Source organism: Danio aesculapii, chromosome 7 (assembly GCF_903798145.1).
Source record: "Danio aesculapii chromosome 7, fDanAes4.1, whole genome shotgun sequence".
Taxonomy (NCBI): Eukaryota; Metazoa; Chordata; class Actinopteri; order Cypriniformes; family Danionidae; genus Danio; species Danio aesculapii.
Window position 1 is genome coordinate 40,271,574 of NC_079441.1, and position 25,137 is coordinate 40,296,710.

At 36.3% G+C, this 25,137-nt stretch overlaps 1 protein-coding gene across 3 annotated transcripts in view; it reads right to left on the bottom strand.

The window, feature by feature from the left end:
- Positions 1-25,137, bottom strand: part of smarcd3b (SWI/SNF related, matrix associated, actin dependent regulator of chromatin, subfamily d, member 3b) — a 50,554-nt gene that overhangs the window by 2,905 nt on the left and 22,512 nt on the right. For 2 of the 3 annotated variants that reach the window (XM_056461953.1, XM_056461952.1), the window contains exons 2-13: positions 15,904-16,094; positions 13,921-14,010; positions 10,851-10,893; positions 9,996-10,118; positions 9,585-9,707; positions 6,010-6,105; positions 4,436-4,537; positions 3,632-3,793; positions 3,368-3,465; positions 1,996-2,131; positions 1,171-1,293; positions 5-106 (exon numbers count right to left, since the gene is read on the bottom strand). In XM_056461953.1, the coding sequence (XP_056317928.1) occupies positions 5-106; positions 1,171-1,293; positions 1,996-2,131; positions 3,368-3,465; positions 3,632-3,793; positions 4,436-4,537; positions 6,010-6,105; positions 9,585-9,707; positions 9,996-10,118; positions 10,851-10,893; positions 13,921-14,010; positions 15,904-16,094 (1,389 nt within the window). The remainder of the gene's footprint in view (positions 1-4; positions 107-1,170; positions 1,294-1,995; positions 2,132-3,367; positions 3,466-3,631; positions 3,794-4,435; positions 4,538-6,009; positions 6,106-9,584; positions 9,708-9,995; positions 10,119-10,850; positions 10,894-13,920; positions 14,011-15,903; positions 16,095-25,137) is intronic. The other variant, XM_056461954.1, reaches the window with a different exon arrangement.

A 25,137-nucleotide genomic window follows, 5' to 3' on the forward strand; every position in this document is an offset into this window, starting at 1 on the left:
TTACCTTACAGTAGAAGTAACGGCTGACAGCTTCCTGAGACCAAGGCTGATGATAAAACTCTGCTCTTCTCTCTTCCTCCGGGTTCCCCGCAACATCTGTCATCAGCTGCAAACAAAAGAAATGTGAGAACATTAAATGGGCGACACTGACTCAGTGGTTAGCGCTGTCGCCTCACAGCAAGAAGGTCGCTGGTTTGAATCCCAGCTAGGTCAGTTGCCATTTCTGTGTGGAGTTTGCATGTTCTCGCCGTGTTCGCGTGGGTTTCCAGCGGGTCCTCCGATTTCCCCCACAAGTCCAAAGACATGTGGTATGGGTGAATTGAATAAACTAAATTGGCCGTAGTGTATGTGTGTGAATGAGTGTGTATGGATGTTTCCCAGTACTGGGTTGCAGCTGAAAGGGCATCCACTGTGCAAAACATATGCTGGATAAGTTGGAGGTTCATTCCGCTGTGGCGACCCCAGATGAATAAAGGGACAAAGCCGAAGTGAAAACGAATGATTGAATGAATTAATAGATGCAAGAACAAACGTGACACAGGACACTAAAGGCACTGTTAACATATGATATTAAATATGAAAACTTGATCTACTTGCATAACTTCTTTGATCAGATGCAGTAAACCAGTAAACATTTTAAAATCAATTTTCTGTAACACTTTGTAACAAATTGTCTTTCAGTTTCAAATGTATTATTTTTTTTTAAAAAATTACTTTGAGCCATTGAAGCTTTGGTTCATATTAGTAGTAACTTACTGATCATAAAGCAAATATCTGCTAGAAGCTTCTATAAATGTTGCTCAACATGTGTCCTTTCTGTATCATAAACAGCAGCAAACAGAACTCTGAAATTAATTTCCAAACACTCCTCCTGCCCCTTCTGACCTGCTCCAAACAGGTAGTCCCACCCCCAAACTCATGCTATTGGTTAAGGCATAAGTTGACATATCAGACCACTCAAACAAACAGAGCAATGTTTTGAAACAGACACAGAGCTGCTGTGTTTACACTTCTTTTTTTTTTCAGCCTTCAAATTTCATGCATCTGTCTTAGCATAGTAAACTGAGAAAAGAATATATAGACTGTACTAAACAACACACTTCGTCTACTGAATTATATATTGTATAAATATCAGAATTAACATATAGAGGAAAGAAAGCTGATGCAGACCTTCAGATCTCTGCTTTGGGATTTGAGCCAGTCCTGGATGTAGCCTTTGGGATCTCTGGAGAAACTGAGCATGAAATCTCTCTGAATCTTCAGCTGATTGATGGACTCGATGGTCTCATGGATCTGTGGATCATTCAGAACCAGACTGACAATTCAAAAGTCTATTTACAGATGTGTAAGTCCTACAGTTGTCCTTAACCCTTTATAGGGCACTACCAGGAGAGTTACAGGGGGTTATTGCAAGACTTTTGATGTAATCAATTTCATTGAAGTTACCATATAAGGTTCTTTGACTAATAAAGGAATAACCTCAATATTTTACACTGTAGTCAGCATAATTGTAAGATAAAGAACTGACAATAAAATATCTGGAAGAAGGGCTGCACGAAATTGCAAGAGTCTGACATTGCAATACTTTGTTTTTCTGCTATATGAATAGAATTTCACCCAATGAATTGAATAGCTCTATTTGCAAAGATTTCATTCATTTAGATAGATTAGGCTGATCAGGTCTTTTTTCTCTGGATAAATGATAATAAAATACAAGCATATATAAATACAACAGAGGAAAGATCAAAGTTAAATAAACAGTGCTTTATGGTTTTCTGAAGAGTCTAACAGTTTTCAGGTACAGAAATTGTCTCATTACATTATTGTATAAACTATTTTAAAATAATAATATTAGTAATATCTTTATGTTTTAATCTTTAACAAATTATGTATTCCTGCGATGTCACTATTGCGGATATACACATTGCAATATCAATGCTGAAACTATATATTATGCAACCCTATCTGGAAGTTCAAGCGGTGTCTCACACTAACCTTGTTGTCCAGAGAGGCGATCTCTTGCTGATTGGCTGTAGAGAGCAGGAAGCTGCTCATTTGTGCTTTAAGAGGATCTTCCACCTCTACATCGATGTCATAACATGCCGTCTTCTTCTGATCATTAGGGTCCACGCTGCACAACAATAACCTCAATCAGAATTCAGAGACAAAGACTGAACTAAAACACTCATGTGCTGGGCTGCACACTCTACTTATTAGAAGTTAAATCCTATGATGAGGGTAAATCCAAACGATGATGCAAATAAACACACAACATACTGTGTAAAGAGATCAGACAAGAGCTTTTTAATGTTTTTGAAAAGCTGCCTCTTATGATTACAGTGAAAACCCAAAAACAGTGGAATATCTGCTGTCTAGTTCATATATTTTAATGTAATTCTTTCCTTTGATGACAAAGCTGAGTGTTCTTACTCTATAGAAGTATCACATTACTTTATTACATGTAATCACAAGTAACATACATGCAAGTGTCACATGATCCTTCAAAAGTCATTTTAATATTTTTACCTGACACATTCAGAAAGCATTTCTTATTTTTATTAATGCTGAAAACAGATTTCCTGAATAATAATTTGCGGGAAACAGTGATACATTTTGATCTTTTAGAATATTTGTTTTTCAAATAAATGTTTACGTTATTAAAAGTCCAATTTGATCAAAGTATCCTTTGTGAATGGGGAAAAAGAGACCGAAACAAGTTTTTATCATTAGAAAACATTACCAGGACTCATTCATTTTCTCATCTTTTAAAAATGCTAAGATGCTATAATTCATGCATTTATCTTCTCTTGACTGATTACTGTAATGTGTACCCACGGTTTGTACAGTTAAGCTGCAATTGAATGCAACAAAATGCAGCAGCAAGAGTAATATTCATATTGAAAAAAACTAAAACATGTTCCACTGGTTTTAATAGAATTATATTACTTTAGTACAAAAGGATTGATTGTAAGATTTTTATACTAGTTTATAAAGTATTGCATAACTTGACACCCTCCTACTTTTATGATTGTATGTCAAGACATATTCCCATTGGTTATTTCTTTATTCATTTATTTATTTTGACTTGTTTTTAGATGACTTTTTAATATATTTTAAATATCTATAAATGTTTTGCGTGTACTTTATTCTCTGTATTTGCTGAATCATCCAAAGTTTTAACTACTTATGTTGATGATGTTTTTATATCTGATTCATGCTTGTGAAGGACTTTTGATTTGCCGTTATTTGTATGAAAATTCTTATTTTTATTTAAAAATAAACGAATTTTATCATTTTCTTTCAAAAACACAAATTTTACTGATTTCAAACTTTGGACCAGGAGCACATAAAGCGAAAGCACACAAACCTGATGATGTGGTTGATGACAATAGGGTCGGGGGGCAGTAAAAGGTTGGTGAGGCGCTGGGGAATTTCAGAGAACTTCAGACGTGGACAGTCAAAGATCTGTTGTCGACAGAAACACAGCTCTTTATTAGAATATAGTTTAAACTGGCTTTATATAAATATTCCATCATATAACTTAATGAGCTTGCACCATGTTAAATTCATATCAATTATCTTTTATGAATGCTATTCATGACTGTGAATGAAAGCTTGTAATCAGGTGTACCTGCTGAAAGTACTTGTCACAGTTGATGTACTCCTTGTCATGCGAGTCCTGCAGTTTGTTGGTTTTGACGTACTGCCAGAGGGCCTGTATGATACTGGAGCGGGTCTGTGTGTGAATGCCCAGCAGACGAGCCAGACGTGGATCCAGCTTAAACTGAGGAGGCTGCACACAGGACACACCGCCATTGACACATGCTAACATTAATCAGTTAAGCAGGATTCCTACTTTCAATGACCAAAAAGTTGAATTTCCATGATTCCATGGCATTAATCACACATTAAATGACATTAATCACCCTTAAGTTATTCTTAAGAAGAGTCTGTTTCTTTTCACTGCAGAAAATGGGAAAATATTTTGAAGATTGTGAGCTTTTGACTTGCACAGTATTTTTGTAGACCAGCAACTGTTTGGTTATGAACACGGTTCAAAATAGCTTCAGAAGAAGAAAGAGACTTGTGCAGGTTTAAAACTTCAGGGTAAGTAAATGATGATTTTTTTTTTGGTGAATACAAAACTATTTTACATCAAACTCATTCCTTTTTGAAAACTGTGACTAGGTCAGTGGCTTTTCTTTTACTCATAAAATAAATCATTACAAATTTAGTAAAAAGACCTGACACTCAATCATTTCTTTTTCAAATATACTTACATACGTGACTTTCACCCTCCACTATTAGGGTTGCTACTTTATTTAGTCATTTCAATGAAATTTAATCAAAATCTAATGAAATGAAATCTAATAAATTCAAGGCTTCATGGTCTTGATGATATTTTTTTAATCAAAAGGCATTTTGTTTAACTGACCTGGTAATCCAGCATTAACAGCAGGGTGCAGCGCACATTAACATCTCCAGGTCTTTTCACCTGAAAGCCGTCTGTCTCCTGAGTGGTGCCGGTACGATGCCACTGGGGAGGAAAATAATCATCATGCTTTCTTACACTCACAAAGAAAACAAAAAAAAAAAACCCTACTGTTTTTCCTGTACTGAAAAACAAACAAACCAACATGTAAGCCGTTCCCAACATATACGCAATATTTAATTTTTTGAAAAATACATTGACATGAAAACATTTCACTTGAATAGCTCTATTTGAAAAGAGTTCATTGTTTTAGAAGAATTGTAGTGAATTTAGAGTAATTTTGTAGTGAAGCGCGTTTGATAAACTACAGATTTCTGGGTATACTCTCAGAAAAAAGGCACAAGAGCTATCACTGCGGTGGTACCTTTTCAAAAGGGGCACATTTGTATTTAAAGAGTCCATATTGGTACCCCAAAGGGATGTAAACAAAAACAATGGTCCCAACGTATTTCCTGTTTTACATATTTAATTTCTGTAGCTTCTGAGAATGCAAAAATGTCCACATATTGATAAATAATGTTAAAACAGCTATGATTGAATCACCTCTTGTTACAGTTATAAAACAGTCTTTTCAATGACCTTTCCAAAACTTTAAGGTAAATATTCATGATCTTGTTTCATGTTTCATGTAATGTGTACATACATGTGGTTAATAAGAAATAATGCACGTTCAAATTTATTACAGCATATCAAAAAATATGTGACAATCCATATAGTTTGTATTTATTTTTATATCTGTGAAAAAGTTTTTAGAAAGAATCTTGCTGTCTGCGTGAAGATTTTATAATGTTGACTTGTGTTTTTACAAGACTTAAGATTAGTACAAACTAGCCTTTAGCACCCACAGTAATCTTACCTCTGTAGTTAGATATTGTTTCTGGACACAATACTCAAAATGCATCTTGAAGTACGGTGAAAGTGAGTGAAAGAGAGGCGAAGCTGAAATTGCTTTTGATTATTTAAGTTATTGCTTTTATTACCCATTTTATTTTTTTGAAGCTTACCTATCAAATATAGTGTCAAGTATAAGTCAAGTTCATCTCAAATATATTCAAGTACACAGATAATTGTTAAACAAAGTTTCATGACTTTTCCAGAACATTTTGGTTTTATTTGTTTTTTCAAACTTTTCCAGGCCTAGAAAATGCCTTTTCGAAATGTCATGACTTTTCCAGGTTTTCCAGGACCGTATGAACCCTGAACAGGCTTTAAAATGTTCAAATGATAAAACGTCCACTGTACTATGATTAATCATGGCAATTAATCCACAAACATTAGACTGTTTCAGACTTCCTGAGCTGTGCTGCCTGGTCAACTATGACCTCTACTTGACATCCCGAGATGTGCCTACTGTGATGGCAGAGCTGAAACAATACATATTTTGTTTGCAGCCGTATTAAACATACATCCAAAATGACAATTTTTGAGGAATTATATATAAAATATGAAATATTGCGATTTTAGCTGTTTGCCATTCACCATTATATACAATAACAAGCAGAAAATCAAGCACTCACCTCAACCAAATGGTTATCAGGGCCATAGAGGTCTTTGTCAAGCTCAATCACCAAACTCTTGAAGAATGAGGAGAACTTCCTCTTCATCTTTCCTGGCTGAGAATGAAAACATGGATACTGTTTTTAGAGAGTGCCACTGAACAAACGTACCAGTTTCAAGCATGAAGACATTGCTGGAAAACAAGAACCTTACACCACATCAAACTTTCCATGGTAGAGAACAGTCTGACATGTGGCATTTGCTGAGCAGCACCACATTCCACTGAGCCCAGAAACAGCACGAGTCCTTCCAAACCATCATCAATAAGTGCTAGTTTCCTTTCTCTGGGCATGGAAAAGCAGGCCTCTAGTGTATTAGCTAAACCAGACTTGGTTAGAGAAGCCCAAGAGGTTAAATTTACGCTGCATTGCATAAACATTTAAAAATTTTAACATTTACTCCATCGGTCACACTTTATTTCAACGTACAATTCATGCTATTAACAAACCATTAACGAAGACTTTTAGCTCAAAATACTAATTAGTTGCCTATTAATGGATCTTGGCATTAATATAACTAGATCGTTTCCTTCTTCACTTGCTACAAACGTTCTCCCTTTGTTGGAGAAATCTAAGTCTGATTTTCAAAGATGAAGCAGTTTTTACCCTTATCATTGATTGGTCGTATTATTTTTTATGTAATTAATGCTCAAATTTCTTTTTGTATTTCAGTGTGTTCATTTGTATCTACCCAAGCATTTCCTTTAATCCCTTGATCAAATCATTAGTACTTTTTGGGGGTTGGTAAATCTAGAGTTTCCAAATCATTACTTCAAGGATGTCAACTGAGTGATGGGCTTTTGTTACCACATTTTTACAGTGTGTTCATTGTTTCTCAGCCATGTTCCTGGAGGACCACCAGCTCTGCACTCTGAGACTGAAAGACATGTAATGGGTGTGACAGACAAAGGAGACATCCAAAACATGCATTGTTGGTGGTCCTTCAGGAACATGGTTGAGAAATACTGGTCTAGTTCATCCACTGCCCCTTGGTGCAGATTGAAAGCAAACTCATGCACCCCTTACTTCTCCCCTATGTTTCAATCTCTCCTCTTCTTCCCTAACACATGATGCAGTAGTTGTTGCTTCATTTTGAATCTGGTGCCAATTCACATGACACTTTAATTTGACCACCGTTTCAACAATAATGCCACTACTGGGAAATCATATGTTCCCCTCCATCCCTTACGGATCCTGTATTGTAGCTGCTTATTAATGGTTAGTAAGCTAGTTGGAGTTAGGTTTTGGGTAGGATTGTTGATGTACAACAAGATCATGCTTTATAAGTGCTAATAAACTGTTAATATATTAAGAATAGTCAGGTAAGCTACTAGTAAATGGTGTGAATCGTTACTTAAACTTAAGTGTTACAAATCCCTCAGTTAATTTTATTTTAGGTGTTTTTAATTTTAATTTTATTTTTATTTATTTAATTTTTATTTCATTTTATTTTAGGTGTTTATTTCAGATGTTTATAGTATAGTACATTAGCAAGTATTTCAGTATTTCAGGGCTGTCCGTCGGTTCCAATGGTGTAGTGGTTAGTACGTCGACACATGCACTCTGGTGTTCACAGCGACCCAAGTTCGATTCCCGCCTCGAGGTCCTATGCTGATACTTCCCCTCTCTCTGCTCACCACACTTTCCTGTCATTACTCTCTACTGTCCTGTACATTAAAGGTGAAAACCCTGAAAAAATTATTCTAAACAAAAAAACAGGGGTGTCCAAACTCGGTCCTGGAGGGCAGGTGTCCTGTTGAGTTCACTTCCAACTTGCTTTAACACGCCTGCTAGAAAGTTTTTAGTATATCTCAGGGTTTATGCAGGTTTCACCAAGTTAAATTTAAGACATTTTTAAGACCATTATGAATGAAATTTTAGACTCATACAGGGCTAAACGCTTAGGAGTTTTTCCGAATAGCCCAGATAGAAAAGATTTTTATTTTCCCTATCAAAAATATTTCATATCAATTTTATATATATATATATATATATATATATATATATATATATATATATATATATATATATATATATATATATATATATATATATCAGATATTTCTTAACAAAATATTTAAATATTGTCTCAAATCAAGCAAGCTCTAGTTGTAAACATACACAGTTTTTTTTCAACATAAACTTTCTTTAAAATAAAAAAAAGGACAATCGTATGTCCTCAGCAGTAAATACACAGAGAGCTTTTAAACAAATGTTATAATAAGGAAAATAATTAAACCATTATGGTAAATACAGTTAAAATATTTACAGTTAATTAAAAAGTTAAGTTTAATTGAGATGGATTGTTGGTGATTGACCAGACTGGGTAGCTATTATTGAACAAATGTAAAATTAAGACCTGTTTAAAACAGATTTAAGACCTACAACACAATATTTCAGTCAATTTAAGACTTTTTAAGATCCCTCAAACACCCTAATATCTAGTAAGAGCTTGATTAGCTAGTTCAGGTACGTTTGATTAGGGTTGAAACTAAACTCTCCAGGACACTGGCCCCCCAGGACCGAGTTTGGACACCCCTGTTTTAAACCAACAATACATTGTCTTATTATCATAAAGGTCATCAATAAGGTCAAAATTAATTTTTACTTGCTTTTATTTACTAGCATTTGTTAGATTTGTTTGTTCAGTCATGCTCCTGTGTGTTTGTAGCTGGAGATGAAAGGAAAACAATCATCCAGTGAGCCTCAGTTACAGCTTGCCAGACTTCTGTTTAATAATGGTTCTGATAGAAACCAATAAGCAGTTTTTAGGTTATTGTAAATAAAAAATACATTACTGAGAATTAAAGACACCCTGAGAATTAAAGATAACTGTAAACTCTGGTTATTGGTTACAACACAATTCCTGTTGGTGGGGTTTGCTCCACATAAACAGCACTTCATGAATAGTTATGTCACGTCCCTTCCTGGTAACTCACAGTGACTAGAATGGTAAATGATTCGTTCAAGCAAGTCTAACATGTAAAATATTCATGGTTTATTATTATACAGTACATCTGAAAAGTGTGCACATATTTTAAACATTTATTTTTGGAGCCTGCTAGACTACCATTATAAGCGCATTACAGGAAACATGCTTTTTAGGTTAAAATGCCCTCTTAAAAATAAAAGCATGCCACAAATGCTGTCGACAGAGTGTCCGATGCAATTAGCTGAACATATTCCTTTAAGATATGCACTGAACTATCAAAAGAGCAGAAAAAGAAAAAACAACCCGAGTCAATGGACTCACAGAACACTCTGGCATGCGTGTTTGGATGGAGGCTGGGAAATGATCTCACTAGTGAGCGAGGCACATGTCTGTGGTCAAGACTCGGAGCCTGGCAGAGTAAATTTAACCTCACCCGTTTAAAATGCACATAACTGCCATTCACAAGGTATGATGTCAGACACAAAATCTTGTGATCAAAGAGTTTATATGCGCTACTTTCCCCCCAAATAAAGAAGCACCAGCACCCTTGTGCTTTAAAGCAGTGCTTAAAACACCATTATCGATTAAAGAGCAATTGACTCACATCATCCAGCAGTTTGCCCTCCACACGCAGCTCCCAAGATGCAATGCTGCCTTCAGAGTCCTCTGCATCAGGCTTGGCAGCATTAAACGTGTTGGAGATGTAGAGACGCAGTTTGCGCTTTTGCTTCAAATACAAAAAGAAGAGAGTTGAAATGCTTTTAAGCTAATAACTGGTAAAATATGAGAGGCTGTATTGACTCAGAACAACAGCAACAGCCTCATTTTATGCTCATTTACATTGTATGGTGTTGTATGTCTTTGATTTATGCAAGCAATATTTAAAGGCAACTAAACTGCAGGTGGAAATTACTGTGCCAGGTTTAATAAGTGTTATTTATAGTTAAACAAAAGGACAAAGGCAAACACATTTTTAATTGGATTCTGGAAGGTGAAATTCAAAAGACATATCTACCTTCATGGGTCTCTTAAGTGCCTCTTGGATGTCCACCCGTTTGCGCATTATGGTCTGGTCTAATTTGCGCTCGAATGCCAACAGATCCATATACGCCTGTGACTCTGGAACAAGCTCACGGATCTGGAAAAAAGGAATTCAATAAAACCTCATTTTGTAAATGGGAGCATTGATAATGAAATACAAACCATTGTAGTATCGTCCTCTCTTGTTCTGTGGACTGCGGACAGACTGAGTGTTTTGTGAATGACTAATGCATCTGGCGTCTCCATTGGAGTTGTATCTATGTATATGGCCTGATAACACACACACATAGTGTTGCTTATCTTATCCGACACAACCATTTCGTAGTGACATAGTGACTATAAATAACTAAGAACACAATCGTCCATGAACAATGTTTAAACCCATTTTCAGAGATGAAATGACCAATAATAGTCTTCAACAAACAGCCATTTAATCATGAGCTGACAGCTGTAATGCAGTTGTAGATTTAATATATAATAAATGTACGAATATGAAACACATTTGATAGCTAACATTATCTATAACATATATAATCAAGAGATAATTTAGACTCTCTACAATATATTTTTGAAAAGGCCTAATGTAATAAGTTTAAAGTATACAACGTCTCCATTGTCTGCTTGACAATTACTGAGTGCAAAGACCCTCCGAAAACATTTCGCTCCATCGTGTCGCTTGCTTGGTAGAGGATACCGCCCCTCTAAAAGGCCGAGATGGAGAACAGACGTGCACACCCATGCATCTTCATCCCTGCACATTTGCGCACACACACACAAACCCTCAGCCAAACCAATGAAAGCAATGAAAAGGCTCAGATCTCTTACTCACCCTTTGTGGAAGGATCTTATCAGCCATCTTCCTCCTCTTGGCACTGCAGAAAGAGGGAGAAAGGGGGAACAGAGAGGAAAGGCAAAAAAAAAACACAAGATGTTACTATGGAGACTGACAGTGGAGCACCCGGGACATCTGCTAAAATTCTGGGGCTGGTCCAGGATGCGGGAAAGCTGGTGTGAGTGTGTTTGTGTGTGCAACGCCAGCCCAGATGGTGCTGGCAACCATTGGCACAGAAGACGTTACTAGAATCTACTAGAATCGTCGCTGCTTAAACTTGCATAACTTGCAGGATCTGACAGGTGTGAATATGGTCGTGTATGAGTATCTTCTTTTTCTTAAAGCAAATGTTTTTTTCTTAAACCTACAATGATGCTGAGGTCTTTTAGTGCCTGTGTGTTTATTCTTAATTTCACACAAGACATCAAATGTAGAAACTGCTAGTGGACAGCTGCATTGGTCAAAACAAAAACACATCAGCCCTATTGACTAGACAGACAAAAAGTGTACTCAAGGATAAGTATTGTTTGGCATGTGCTTTTAACTCCCAAAAACTATTTTGTACAATACATACAGGTGACCACCAACCAGAACACACAAAAGTACAAACACTGTGAGACTGTCACGGAAACAATGAAAGTTTAAAATAAGAAACACAATTTCTGTTATTTTACAATGAACCTCAGTATAGAACTAGCGGGTCTATAAAGCCATCTCAGGTCAGTATTGGTACAACTGTATTAGTAAAAACCACACCAGCACGTTTTTTCTTCTCGATTAGCTCAAAAGTATTTTTTTTCTCCTCGTGCTTCAATTCTCCTGAAAACCGATGAAACTGAGAGCAACTCTCATGTGTCGCTGCATGCATTTCATATATCAGAGCAATGCAAAGAATATATGAAAAGACATGAATTATTGCTTATTCTACAGAAAGCTCTGAACAGATTTGTTGGTATAAACAAGCAGTAGTTGTTGCTTCATTTTGAATCTGGTGTCAATTCAGACGACACTTTAATTTGACCACCGCTTCAACAATAATTCCACTACTGGCATATCATATGTCATATGTAGTTGTGATGACGATGTTTCAGATAAAATGTTGACTTAATTTTACATCTATTTAATCTTGAAATCAGTTATTCATACACTGCAGCTTGGCATCATTGTGTGCACAGCACTACACTGATCAGAGAAAACGAAGGAGACAATGGTCTGAGAGGATCCAGAAGAAATCATGATAAACATGTTAAAGGTAAAGGCAACGTGACCATCTCCAAGCAGCTGGATTTTCCTGTGTCTAATGCTGCATGTTGTCAACAGACTGCAGTTGTAGCCAACTGACCAAACTGTAGTGAACTGAGTCCAGAACGATCAAAAGGATTGTGCTAACGGTAGAAAAACAGCAGAGGAAATCTTCCCAAGACATACAAGCTGAAATTTAAAGTCAACGTATATCAGTGTCTGATGACAGACTCCACTGCTTTTTGAGTAACAGCAGGCTCCATGGAAGAAAACCCAGAAGGACTCCACTGCTGGAAGAAAACCTAAAAATTTCAGACTGAAATTTGCTAAAAATGCATTTTGACAAGGCACAATGCTTCTGGGAAAATGTCCTCCAGAAAGATGGCAAGGCATATAAGCGCTATGTTCAAAGGCTAAAAAATAGCTCAAAGAAATGAACAACATACCTAATGTGAAACGTGGTTGAGGCTTGATTATATTTGGGGCTGCTTTGCTGCATCTAGCACAGGGTGCCTAGAAACTGTGCAGCACGCATTCAAATCTCAACACTATCAAGACATTCTGAAGCTAAATGTACTGCTAAAAGTCAGAAAGCTCTGTGACGTTCACATGGGTATTTGATGTTGCATAAGTCCTATTAAGAATTACATACATTGCTCATTATGTACTCTCCCTTCATTTGGTCCAAACCTGTTCTGAGTTTCTTTCCTTTGCTGAACACAAAGGAAGATTTACTGAGTAATGTAAGAAAAAAAATAGCCATCCACTTCCATAGTACTCCACTTTTTTCTTAGTATGGATGTTTTCACCCAACATTCATCAGAAAACCTTGTAATAAAAAAAGAAGAAATGGAGTGAGAGTAAATGCTGTAAAAATGTTCGTTTTGGGGCTGAACTATCCTATTTAGGCTTTTTTTTTGTCCATGCCTTTTCAATATAATAAGCAAAGTCTGATTTGTATTACTGTAAATACAATACAATGGTCAGTTTCAACTTTTCAGAAAATATATACAAGGGTACCAACAAATTTGTCTACATATCTACAGTCAACTAAACAGATCAGTAGGCTTGACTCAATAAATGTATTTAGATATTTGTGAAAAGGCTGAGATGCTAATTGGCATCTTGTGTAAGGGCTGTGACACACCAAGCCAACGGTCAGCCAACGGTCAGCCAATGTTAAGCGTATTGTTAGGCTAGTATTTGCAGTGTATTCCGCATGTTGACTCCAGTCTGGCTTACATCCATAGCATTTTAAACGATTCAGCATAAAGAAACACAGTCGAGCTGTTGGTGAGAAGTAACTCTGGCTGGTTGTTCAGTTTAGAAAAAAAGCCACAAGGCACAAGAATAAAAGCAAAATGATAAAAACAAGCAAAGGATTTGAGATTTGGTACTTGCTGTTACAGTTGGTAAAGTACTGCTCTTGATATAAGTTCTTTGATGTTGGCTTGGTGGGTCACAATTTTAAAACAATCTCTCACATACTACATCTGTCATCATGCCATGCAACAGCAGACGCAAGCACATTCATGCTAAAGTGAGCTTTAAAACCTTCAAAATCTTTAAAAGTGTTTGACTCAGCAGTGAAATAAATGCAGATCAGCTGGTCTAAAACTGAATTTAAACATTGCCGTTTGAAGGAATAATCTTTGATAGTAACTATCAGACATCAAGCTTGTGGTAGATCAGAGGTGAGGGTGGGCAATCCTTGTTAGGGAGAGGTCTTTTTGGGGACAAGATGTGCTGGGGTAAAGGGGTCAAGGCTCGGGGCAAGGGTGGGATCAAACGTGTGAATCCATCATGCAGCAGAATAAACTCCTACTTTGATCCAAGTGTGGGATCTGATTGGGTCTCTCTCAAGTCCATCTGCCTCCCTGGCATCTCATTTGGTCCAGGAAATCCAACAGGCTTCCTGATGGCATTCGAAGGGTCCTTCATTAGAGGGTACTGAGTGTGTTTGAGTGTGTGTGCAGTTTTTGTGCAAGTTTAGTATTACTGAATATGTTGATGACACATTATAAATAGCTAAACACACAAAACTGACAATAAAGGAGTTGTACAAGAAACAGCAGAACTAGAGGACAAAGCATCTGATATGCCAGGCCTTGTTATTACACACACACACACACACACACACACACACACACACACACACAGCTACTGCATTGATTAGTCTGGTGTGAGCCAGGAGGTTTCTAGACAATGCAAGATAATGTTACACTAATGTGTCAGACAAGGTCGAGAGACAGAATGAGCAAGAATGTGAATCAATGAAGCTGATTCAAAGAGAGAGAGGGAGAGCAAGAGAGATTGAGAAAAACAAAAGAAGAAACAAGTATCATGTACAATATTTGTCAGTGAGTGGGTCTTTTTCTGTCACAACAGCTCAGTCAATGGTTGTCCAGCAGACTGAAGACTCCACAGATCAGATTAACTGCCACTGTGCAAACTAAGACATATGTCAGACAGATTTGTGCTACAAGACCAGTGAGTGACCCCATTGAAAGCATTTGGGAAATTAAAGTGATTTACAAGAAATAAGCTTGGTTCATATGGGATCAAGCCTGTGATAGAAAAACAGCCAACAAACGGCACCCAAAACAAACAGTGCAAACGAAATGAAATGAAATAAAGTCATTTTAAAAATGCGTCCTAACCAGATTACAGCAACAAGCATTTAATTTCTCCACACTAAACATGAAACTCTTTGAAGACATGCTGATGACTAATCTACAGCAACTGTGTGTGATATGAAAATTTGGACCAATGAACTTTACTGAAACCCGCATGCCAATTTGTGACAGCTCGATCTTCTGACCATCTCTGAACTATCTGGGCTGAAGAGATAAACTTAAAGTCTGTGAACTCACAATGTCTTAATGGTTCAGAAAACACCAACCACTGTGTGGTTTTGCTGTGGAGATACAGGTTAGGATCATGATTTTTTTGCAATACTACAAGATGGTAATGAGGACACATATTAGCATTGTTTGTTGTTTGCTTTTAGCATCTGATATGTTAGGATCCCGAAACTGTGACTTCAGTCTTCAGAGTTTTTTTCCTCATCAGTTATGTTTAGAATGTTTATAATATTAGAATTTTGTGTTAAACCTAATGTTGACAAACAGTGTTTAGCACATTTTTTATCTGTAACTTATATCTGTTTTATCTGTATGTGTTAACTGTAAAAATGTTTCTTAATTCTACCCGAGCTCAAACATAGCTTGTCAACTTTTTTGTGACTAACAGCCATTTGCCAAAAAGCAAGAACAGGATCTGCTGCATGTCCTCCATTGTTGTTTATGGGGCTGTTTACTCATGTCTCAATGTGTAGGGAGGCAGCTACTGTACCTCTCTTTATTTGTACATGCTTGCCGCACATCCACATTTGAAATAATAAATTTAATCATGCAAAATACGTGATATGTGAACATCTCTATGTACGTCTGTATTTTATATGGGCAAAAAAAGTCAAACTACTTTTATTAGTTCCTTTTATTAAATGAAAAATACATTTTTGTGGAGACATTTCCTCCCTAGTGGCCCTTTAATCTCCCAAAATGATACTGGACACAATGGACACATTCTATGGCTTTCCTCTTCAAGTAAGAATGAGGTTGATGCAATTTTCTGTCAAACAAACCCTCTACCAAGTAAGGGAGGGGAAACACAACCCAGATCAGAGTGACCCATACCTAATCGTACTATACTATACTGTACCGTACCTCAGTATAAAACAAGGCACAATATGCTCAAATTTACTGTATCTTAATATGGGTTCCTGAGCATGTCATGTTATACTCACTTTCTGTTTCGGTTCTGTACGGCCTGCTGCTGGATCTGCTGCTGTGCAGGATTGGGCCGTTTGCGACTGGTCTCCATGGACTGATTGGTAAGTCCAGGCCGGACAGCAGGACTTCCTCCATATGGTGGTCCTGGAGGCCCCATCGGGGCCCCTTGATGAGGCATTCGTGCTCCTGATGGCATGCCAGGTCGCTGAATAAAAAGTGACAAAAAAAAAAATAAAGAAAAAAAAGAACGTGAGGTGGAGATATTTATGTAATTAACAAACTGATCACTAGTACCTAACTCAAGATCACTAACAGAAAACTAACAGTGCACATTTGTCTTGAAGTAAATGTCGTGTTGAAGGTTAAGACTTCAATTGAAGATTAAGAATTAAAGATTTCTATTAAACCTCCCCTTACAGACTACAAAAGCAGCAGCTGCACACACACACACACACACACACACACACACACACGCACACACACACTCACAATCTACTCAACACTTGTGTGACACCAGAGACAACAGCTCAGGGCAGTGAACAAATGTCTCTGAAAGAGCAAACCCTTAGTCAAACCCACGTGCATACATGTCTCTCCTGAAAACAAATGCTTTGACTTTGGCCAATACGAAACCATGCTATTTAATCTTACAGCTGCAATTTAATTGCAATAGGGTGTTACTCTATATTAGAATTATCCAAGGTTTTAATTACAAAGAAAGAACACTGAAACAATTACTTTGAATAAGTAAGTTTTAGAATAGTTGGTTGAAACTGAACTGAACCAGTCAATAAACAGTCTGCACAGAGAAGAGTCACGTACATTAGAGCAGGATAAAACAGTGCCACAAATACTCGAAATAGAAAAAAAACACACAATTCTGTGGAGACATTTCCTCCCTAGTGGCCCTTTAACTCCCACAATGATACTGAATGAACACATTCATCATACAGTGAACCCGCTGAGCATCTATGAGATGTTTCTTCTTACATGTTTATTCAAGGACTGTCAGTGTAAGTGTTAACACCTGCAATTAATTCAAAACCTTAATGTTTTTACTGATTTTGAGAGTCAGGAGCTGAACATCTACAATGTCACAAGCACCTCTAGCTCTGGTGAATGCAAATTTGTTTCTATTCTAAACTCTTCTCAATTTTGCTTTTCTGTTTGCAATCCCATCAGTTTAACCAACTGCTCGGAAAGATTTCACTCCAATAAGGCAGTAAAGTAAATGCATGTAAACAATCAAATTGAAACAGTGGCAATGTAAAGTAAAGAAAACAAAACTGATTACATCAGAGAGAACAGTTTTCAGGGAATTATTTATTTTTTCACTATACAACCCAAGCTTTGTCATATTCTGTGTTCATTCATGTAAAGCGTGAGGCCTCATTCTGTTATACGATGCACTAACAAAGCTCCTTTTTAAGAAAGACATAGATTTGCCCTTAAAACATCCTGCAGAAAATAGATTTTAGAGGAATCATCTAGTCTTTTGAATATAAAAATGATGAACAACAAAACGAACAAGTTAAATGGCACAAATAGGATGTGATTAACATAATATACTGACATAGATACATAGATTACATTTTTTGTTTAGTAATAATTTATTATATTTTGTATTAAATTTAATGAGGGTTTTACCAAACGTGATGTACTCAAGATGTCAAAGTAGCATAAATATTTCACAGAATTAAACAAAGTACAGAGACACACCAGACACTGATGTTCTATGTATGTAATGCAATATGAAAGAGATACTCAAAGATGAAGCTGCCCTGAAACACAACATGAAAAAACACTTCTCTCCAGGAAATACTCAAATGATTTACAACCAGGATGGCTGGATGGTTATGGGCTAGAACACTCCAAGCCAACGCCAAACAACTAGTGCCAAAGAAAACCACTTGTGTCTGGACCAAAATACTGTGCGTGAACACACCAAACAGACGGCAGCCAGCTGAACCAAAAAAGCAAATGTTGCACCTGCATGTGAAGATGTGTTTCTGCACCAGCAGGGGGCACTGGTTTTCTTATTCCACAAATGGAAACTGGAAGATGAAATGAGCACAAAGCATAAACAGAGCATCAATTAGTACCTTTATCACAGTAATTTTCACTCACATTGGAAGAATTTAACCAAATATGTCTGATAATCTAATAATCCATATTCTTTGCAAATATTTGAGAAATGTAGTGACTTTACAGCTGGCTAATTTGTGTTGCTTCTTTGCTTGAATTGGTTACATCACTTCAGTGTTTGTTTTCACACTCTGATTTGTTGCTGAACAACCAATCAGAGCACTCTCTTCAGGCAATGCCAATTCTAAATGCTGAATCAAGCCAACTCAGTCTGACATTATCTCAGTGACATGTGGAACACACCAACCTAACTAACTGATGAGAACCAACAGCCGATCGTCGGCTTGGTGTACCCTTAGACCTAAGTAGTACAAATCGAGGAGCCATTGATACAATAGAATGTAGGAAAATGTACAAACATAGAGAGAGATAGAGAGAAAAGTAAAAATTACAAGAACAATAACTACTAATTTTTCCCTTAGCTGTCTGCTGAAGTAATCCATAATATATTAAAGCCCATAATATAAGCCTGCCAAGAAAAGTCCAATGAAAATGTAAGTAGAAGTGACAGAAAAACTAGATGGAGCAGCCATAGATTAATGACGGGGATGACTTTAGTAAGAAACGACAAAAGTACACGATTGTGGGGAAAACTGGACAGGAAATTTGAGTATGTCAGAGGTACAACTTTGGAGTGACAGACCCAAAACACAAATACACAGGCAGCTTTTACGTTTACATTTAATCATTCAGCAGACACTTTTGTCCAAAGCAACTTACAATTGAGGAGGAATTCAGCGATTCGAGCTTTAAAAACAAACAAACTCATATCAGTCAAAAATAGCAAGTGTACTGTAGTAGGTTCTGCATATTTTAAGTGAGAGAAATATGAAAATGAGTTCAATGAGATGATCAGTAGCTATATCAAACAACAAAACACAAAGACATGTTCAGTGAGAAGATGTAAAAGAAAAGACAAGCAAGGATAAATGACAAAACACTGAATCTCAAGACAAAACTGTAGTAATACATGGCAGTAAAAATTGCAACTGAAAAATTGCATGAATCTAATTCACAGATTACATTACTGCATTACAATATTTTCCATTCCCTTCACTTTAGCAAGAAATGGGTCTTCAATACCTGAAATCACATACAGTTGAAGTCAGAATTATTCGCCTTGTTTATTTTTTTCCCTAATTTCTGTTTATCGGAGAGAAGATTTTTTCAACACATTTCTAAACATAATAGTTTTAATAAAGCATTTCTAATAACTGATTTATTTTATCTTTGCCATGATGACAGTAAATAATATTTGACTAGATATTTTTCAAGACACTTCTATACAGCTTAAAGTGACATTTAAAGGCTTAATTAGGTTAACTAGGCAGGTTAGGGTAATTAGGCAAGTTATTGTATAACAATGGTTTGTTCTGTAGACTATTGAAAATAATATATAGCTTATATTATTAATAATATTGACCTTAAAATGGTTTTTACATTTTTTTAAAACTGCTTTTATTCCAGCTAAAATAAAACAAATAAGACTTTCTCCAGAAGAAAAAATATTATCAGACATACTGTGAAAATTTCCTTGATCTGTTAAACATCATTTGGGAAATATTAAAAAAAGAAAAAAATAAATAGGGGGGGGGGTGTTCGCTATGGTTTTTAATGACGCGAGACTCACATTGACAGGTGAAAATCCAGTCCTGCTTACACTGCAGACACGAGGGATGATTTACATTGGATAAATTTCCACATATGGACAAGGCCTAAATCTGATTTGAGTAAATTGGAATCTATATGATTTTTACCTGCTTACACATACATGTGCAATATCTGTTCTGTGCCACATGGGCGAGAAAAAAAGGGAATTCACGTCACTTGAACCATGCTGTATAAATTCAGCCAAAGTGGTCCCAGTACATTTTCTCTTCTGTTTGTTTTTGAAAACACTATTGGTTGGGTTTATGTCTGTGTTTCAGCCTTACAAAAAGCCCCACCTTTTCATGGACATGTACAAGAAAAAGATGTTGCGTATCACACACACACACAAATACAGACAAACACCTGTCAGTACAGTTTTTTTTCATCTGTTCTTTGTTTTGTTTTCTTTGTATGTGATCCTAATTTGTATCTCTTGCATATAATAATAATAATAATAATAAAAGATGTTGTGTGTCTTAAATGTGCAACAAAACATGCATAACCTAAGTAAAGCGTTTCAGATTCACAAAAATGTAGACAGCGTCCTCTACTGGATTTGTCATCTGAAACGTGTAATGAAATGTACCCAGAGGAATGTATTTTACATTTCGCAAAACTTTAGGCTCAGTCAGGTATTTCCAATAAGCCTGGTCTTCGTGTACGAGTTATCCCAGTGATAGTAATCTAGTGAAGGGCTACTGCAACAACATGACTGTCCATTACAACATTAACTATTTAACATATTAACATTACTGCTTTCTTTATATAAATCCGTTTTGATTGAGCCATTGGAGAAGATCTAAATCTGTCAATCTCCATTCCTCGCAGTGTGAATGAATCCTATGGCATAGATATGTTAAACAGCATTACTTTACCTTGTGGCTGCAGTGTGAGAAAACTCTTTGAACTTCAGTGACACAGGAAAGGCTTGTATTGAACTGCTCAGATGTGGAATGTAGAACTAATGTGTGAGTAACTGGCTACTGATTGTAGATGGCTTTGTGTTTCATTTACACAAAGGAAGTGATTGCGATGTGCATCTTTAGCAGGTACATCACGAGTGCTTAAGCGGCGTTTTGACTGCAGGTGATGTGAACTTGTGAAATAAGAGGACGCCGAGCATAGAATCGCAATGTAATGATAGACAATGACTAACAATGAGATATAAAGCATTTGATGAAGCCACATTCTTGCAGGTCCAACGTTTCTTTTATTCCCTGAATGCTGCAGATACTCTGTCTGATGGGTTGCCAGATCCTTTTAACTGTTCATGTCCACCGTTGAGATGTCTTACTAGCGCATTAACAAAGGAAAAACTGACCAGCAGACAAAATGATCGTGTATAAGAGCTAGAGAAAAATAAAAGAGCCTTTTATCAGATTGCTCTTGTTATTAGAGTGGTGGGTTCACACGCTCACACACAGAGAAACCAAAAAAACTCAACATTTCAATAGTCCTGAAACGCACCACTTAAAATAGTTTAAACAATTACTGTCCTTTGCTGTCTCTCTCTGTTTAGCTGCTTTGTTCACAAACCACTTTGAATATAAATTTGGATGCCGGTAGGAAGGAAAACATTTCATTTGGAATTTTTATCCTGCAGTCACATCATGTGGATTTGCACTTCAGAGAGGCCGGCGGTGTTTGAGCTGTCAATCAGCTTTGACTGATGAGCACTTCTGCTCGATTCCGGCTGATAAACAACTTCTTTTGCTCAAGAGCACGCACGTCTCACCGGAGTTTCTCTGCTTTCTGGTAGTATGAGAAAACTGCACAAACATCTGACTGGATAGACCTCCATAACTATATTAATTCACTAAAGAAACCGAACTGCGAATGTTTACATTAGCCACACTGACATTCAAACAATGAATCCGTTTAAAATCAGCCCGACTGAATGATGTGTTTACATGAAGGTTTTCAGTCGGAGTTCAATGTGAATTAAATTTTGAAAGTGGTGTGGATCAGGGGCAACTCCAAGGCCTCCTTTATTTAATAAATTATATTCAAAGCCTCGTGGCAGCTGTTCATTATGTACTGTATTGTACATAAACACACAATATACATTTATTGTTTATCACATTATGTATTCTGCCTATTTTATTTCCAAACTTTAAATGTTTACTCACTGACCACTTTATTATTATAGAGTTCAATGCTTTTTTAACAAAAATATCTAATTAGTCAATCCCATGGCTGCAGCTTCATGCATTTAGGCATGTAGACATGGTCAGGACAGTTTATTCCCAGCATCACAATAGGAAAGAAAGGCCATTTAAGTGACTTTAAAGCGTTTTTAGGCCTATATGTGCTGATATGCGCATTTCAGAAACTGCTCATCTACTGGGAATTTCAAGCACAACCATCTCAATTTATTGTGACGTCCATTCACTTTTAGGAGGGTTTTTATGCAAAGTTTTATAAATGAGACTCCAGAGGAGCACAACAGTGAGAAAACAGGTTTTAATTTACACAGACTCACTAAAACTGATCAGAATTTGCATGGATCTGTCGTACCTTGTATTAATGGTTCAAGTTGCTGTTGGTGTAAAGGTGTTTTTGGCAAACGTTGATCCCCTTAGTTGCAAACTGTACATTGTCTGTATGAGTAGTGTTGCTGATCATGTTCATCCCTTTGTGAGCACAGTGTATCCATCTCTTAATGGCTACTTTCAGGAGATTAATATGCAATGTCACAAAGCTCAGATCATCTCAAACTACTTTCTTCAATATGCCATTGAGTTAACTAAACCAGGGGTTCTCAAACATTTCAGCCCGCGACCTCCAAAATAGCAATGCCAGTGACTCGTGACCCCCACATTTGTCAGAGGTGGTTATAAATACATAAATGTTGCAAACACAACAATAGGCCAATATAAACACACAAAAAGTGCAACAGTTCAACAACCATAGGCTATAATGTATATAGTTTTTTTTTTATTTAATTTAATAATAACCTCACCTAATGAGACTGGTGGACACAATGTTTTCAGTACAAGTCTATTCTTGGTTTAATTTTGAAGACCGCCACTCAGAGATAATTCTCAATGTTCAGTTGTGGCCTGTATTTACTTTAAATGCATTTGATTGCAATAAAAGAGTCAGAAAGTTTAACCTGGTGCTATAAAATCAATCTGCTGCAGCTGACACTATTGCTGTGTTGTTAATCTAACGTAAACACAATTAAACAAAAAATATTAAAAGGCTGATGGCTTTTCTTTTGCATGTTGTTGTTTTTTTATGCGAGTATTAAGTACTATTTTTATCTTCTGTTGGTTATGGATAAAATATAGTAATTCTAATAATTTAATCAAATTTATTTGACTTTTGGAAATCACCAAGCAACCCCCTGTCATTGTCCCGCGAACCCCACTTTGGGAACCACTGCACTAAAGTCAAATCAGCTAGTGAGTGCTTATGCATGTTTGTGTGTGTGTGTGTGTGTGTGTGTGTGTATCGTGTGTGCTTTTAAAATGTGGCTACCAGATATATCAATGTTTTCAAGTTAGCAGTAATATTGGTTCAACAGAGACAAATATAATAAAAAAACAGGGAAATAAGAAATAAATTGAAATGGAGTGATTTCTGCTTAATTTTAATGGTTGTTTTATAATTTGATCACAGCCTCGAAACATCTGCAGAAATCCTTTTCAGAAAACATGTTAACAAATATCAATCTGAATGTAAACGTTTAGCGCACATAACTTTCATAATGTCAAAATCTCTTAGATTCATTTGGACTGAATTAGCGTTATTTCACATAATCAGTTTGCTGGATTGTTTCATAATCATATTGCCATGTTTCACAATACAATTTGTTCTTTGAAGCTTTGAAAATAGGGTAAAAGTAAATGATTGCTGACCTACTCTGGTGTCATTATTTCAATTCAAACAGCTTATTACAGTAAAACAGAAATGTAACATGCAAAAAACATGCTTAGTCCTTTTCCCAATCTATTTTAGCATGGTTTGCCCCTTTTAAGTGAAGTGGAATGAGAGTTTCCGCTCTTAGAGTGAAATGACCTGTAGGTCATCTTTATTTATCCACACAGTTACACAGTAAGACTGAGTCTGTCATTAACCAACACTGTGCACTTATTCTGTGTCTAAGAGTGAAAGAGCTAATATAACAAATTACCAATAGAGTAACTATACTGCAACCCCTAAACTCAATTAAATGTATGGATGAGAAGATGAATACAGAACTACAGCAAAAAACAAACAAACTAACAAGCCCTATAAGCACATATGATATATTACACAGAAAAAATCTATCAACGGCACCAAATTAGCAAACCTAAGAGATGGCAAAGAAACTGAGACATTACTGGGCACCATTTTTTTGTTCAATACATAAACTTTAAGAATTTATTGCACTCATAGCCACAGCTGTTCAAACGGTTACTTAATTGCAAACCTTGATGTGCACATACTGTTCCTTGCCTTGGGAACAAGGCTGAACCACCACATTCTTGCAGCTCAAACTGTGCTCATACACAGTCATGTAACAAAGAATATTCAGATAACTTTCACATGCCAGGTTTTTACAGTGAAGCAGAGGTGAACAGTAGCAAAGGTCAAACTGAGGTAATCCAGAGAGCAAATGAATCCAGAAACCTAGAAGATGCAGAGGAGAATAACACAGACATACGAGAGGACATAGAAGAAGCCAAAATAAGGAGCAGGGAAACATTTGTCCAGGAACAATCAGTGCTTCGTCAAGGTTAATTAGTCTGCAGAGGCAACACCATCATTTTCTTCATTCATCATCCAAAATGTGCATTTCTGTGGTAAAAGTTAAAGCAGCTCAATGCAGAGCTGAGGCCAAGGGTGAACTAGATGTCTGTGAATAAATCAACATCATTACTGGAAGTACCTCTCTTGTGAATTTAAATATAAAACACAAGCTAAAGCGAACTGTTATACAAAGGTTTGATTTGTTTCACTATTCTATTATAATTAATGGTATTATAATATTATTGTAGTCATAAACAATTATTTTGTGTGTTTTTGACTTCAATACTACTAGTAACATTAAGGAATAACTATAACTATTATATTAACTAACTATTGACATAACTAGTCGAATAAAAATTTGTTCAACGGGAAAACATTTTAAAATGTATTTAATTCCTGTGATTTAAAGACAAAATGTCAGCAGTCCAGTTACTCCAGTCTTCATCGTAAAATGATCCTCCAGAAATCCTGCTCTAAATGCTGATCTATGTCTCAAGATGTTTCTTTTTATTAAACAATGCTGCAGCTTAAATTGTGTGTGGATACTGTAATACATATTTTTTTCAAGATGATGAGTATAAAAGATATTTAGAAAGATATTTAATGTCCTGTCTGACCTTACTTATTATTTCTGAAAATAAAAAACTATACACTAGCAGTCAAAAGTATGGGGTCAGTAGGATTTTTTTCATGTTTTAAAATAAGCGTATCCTGCT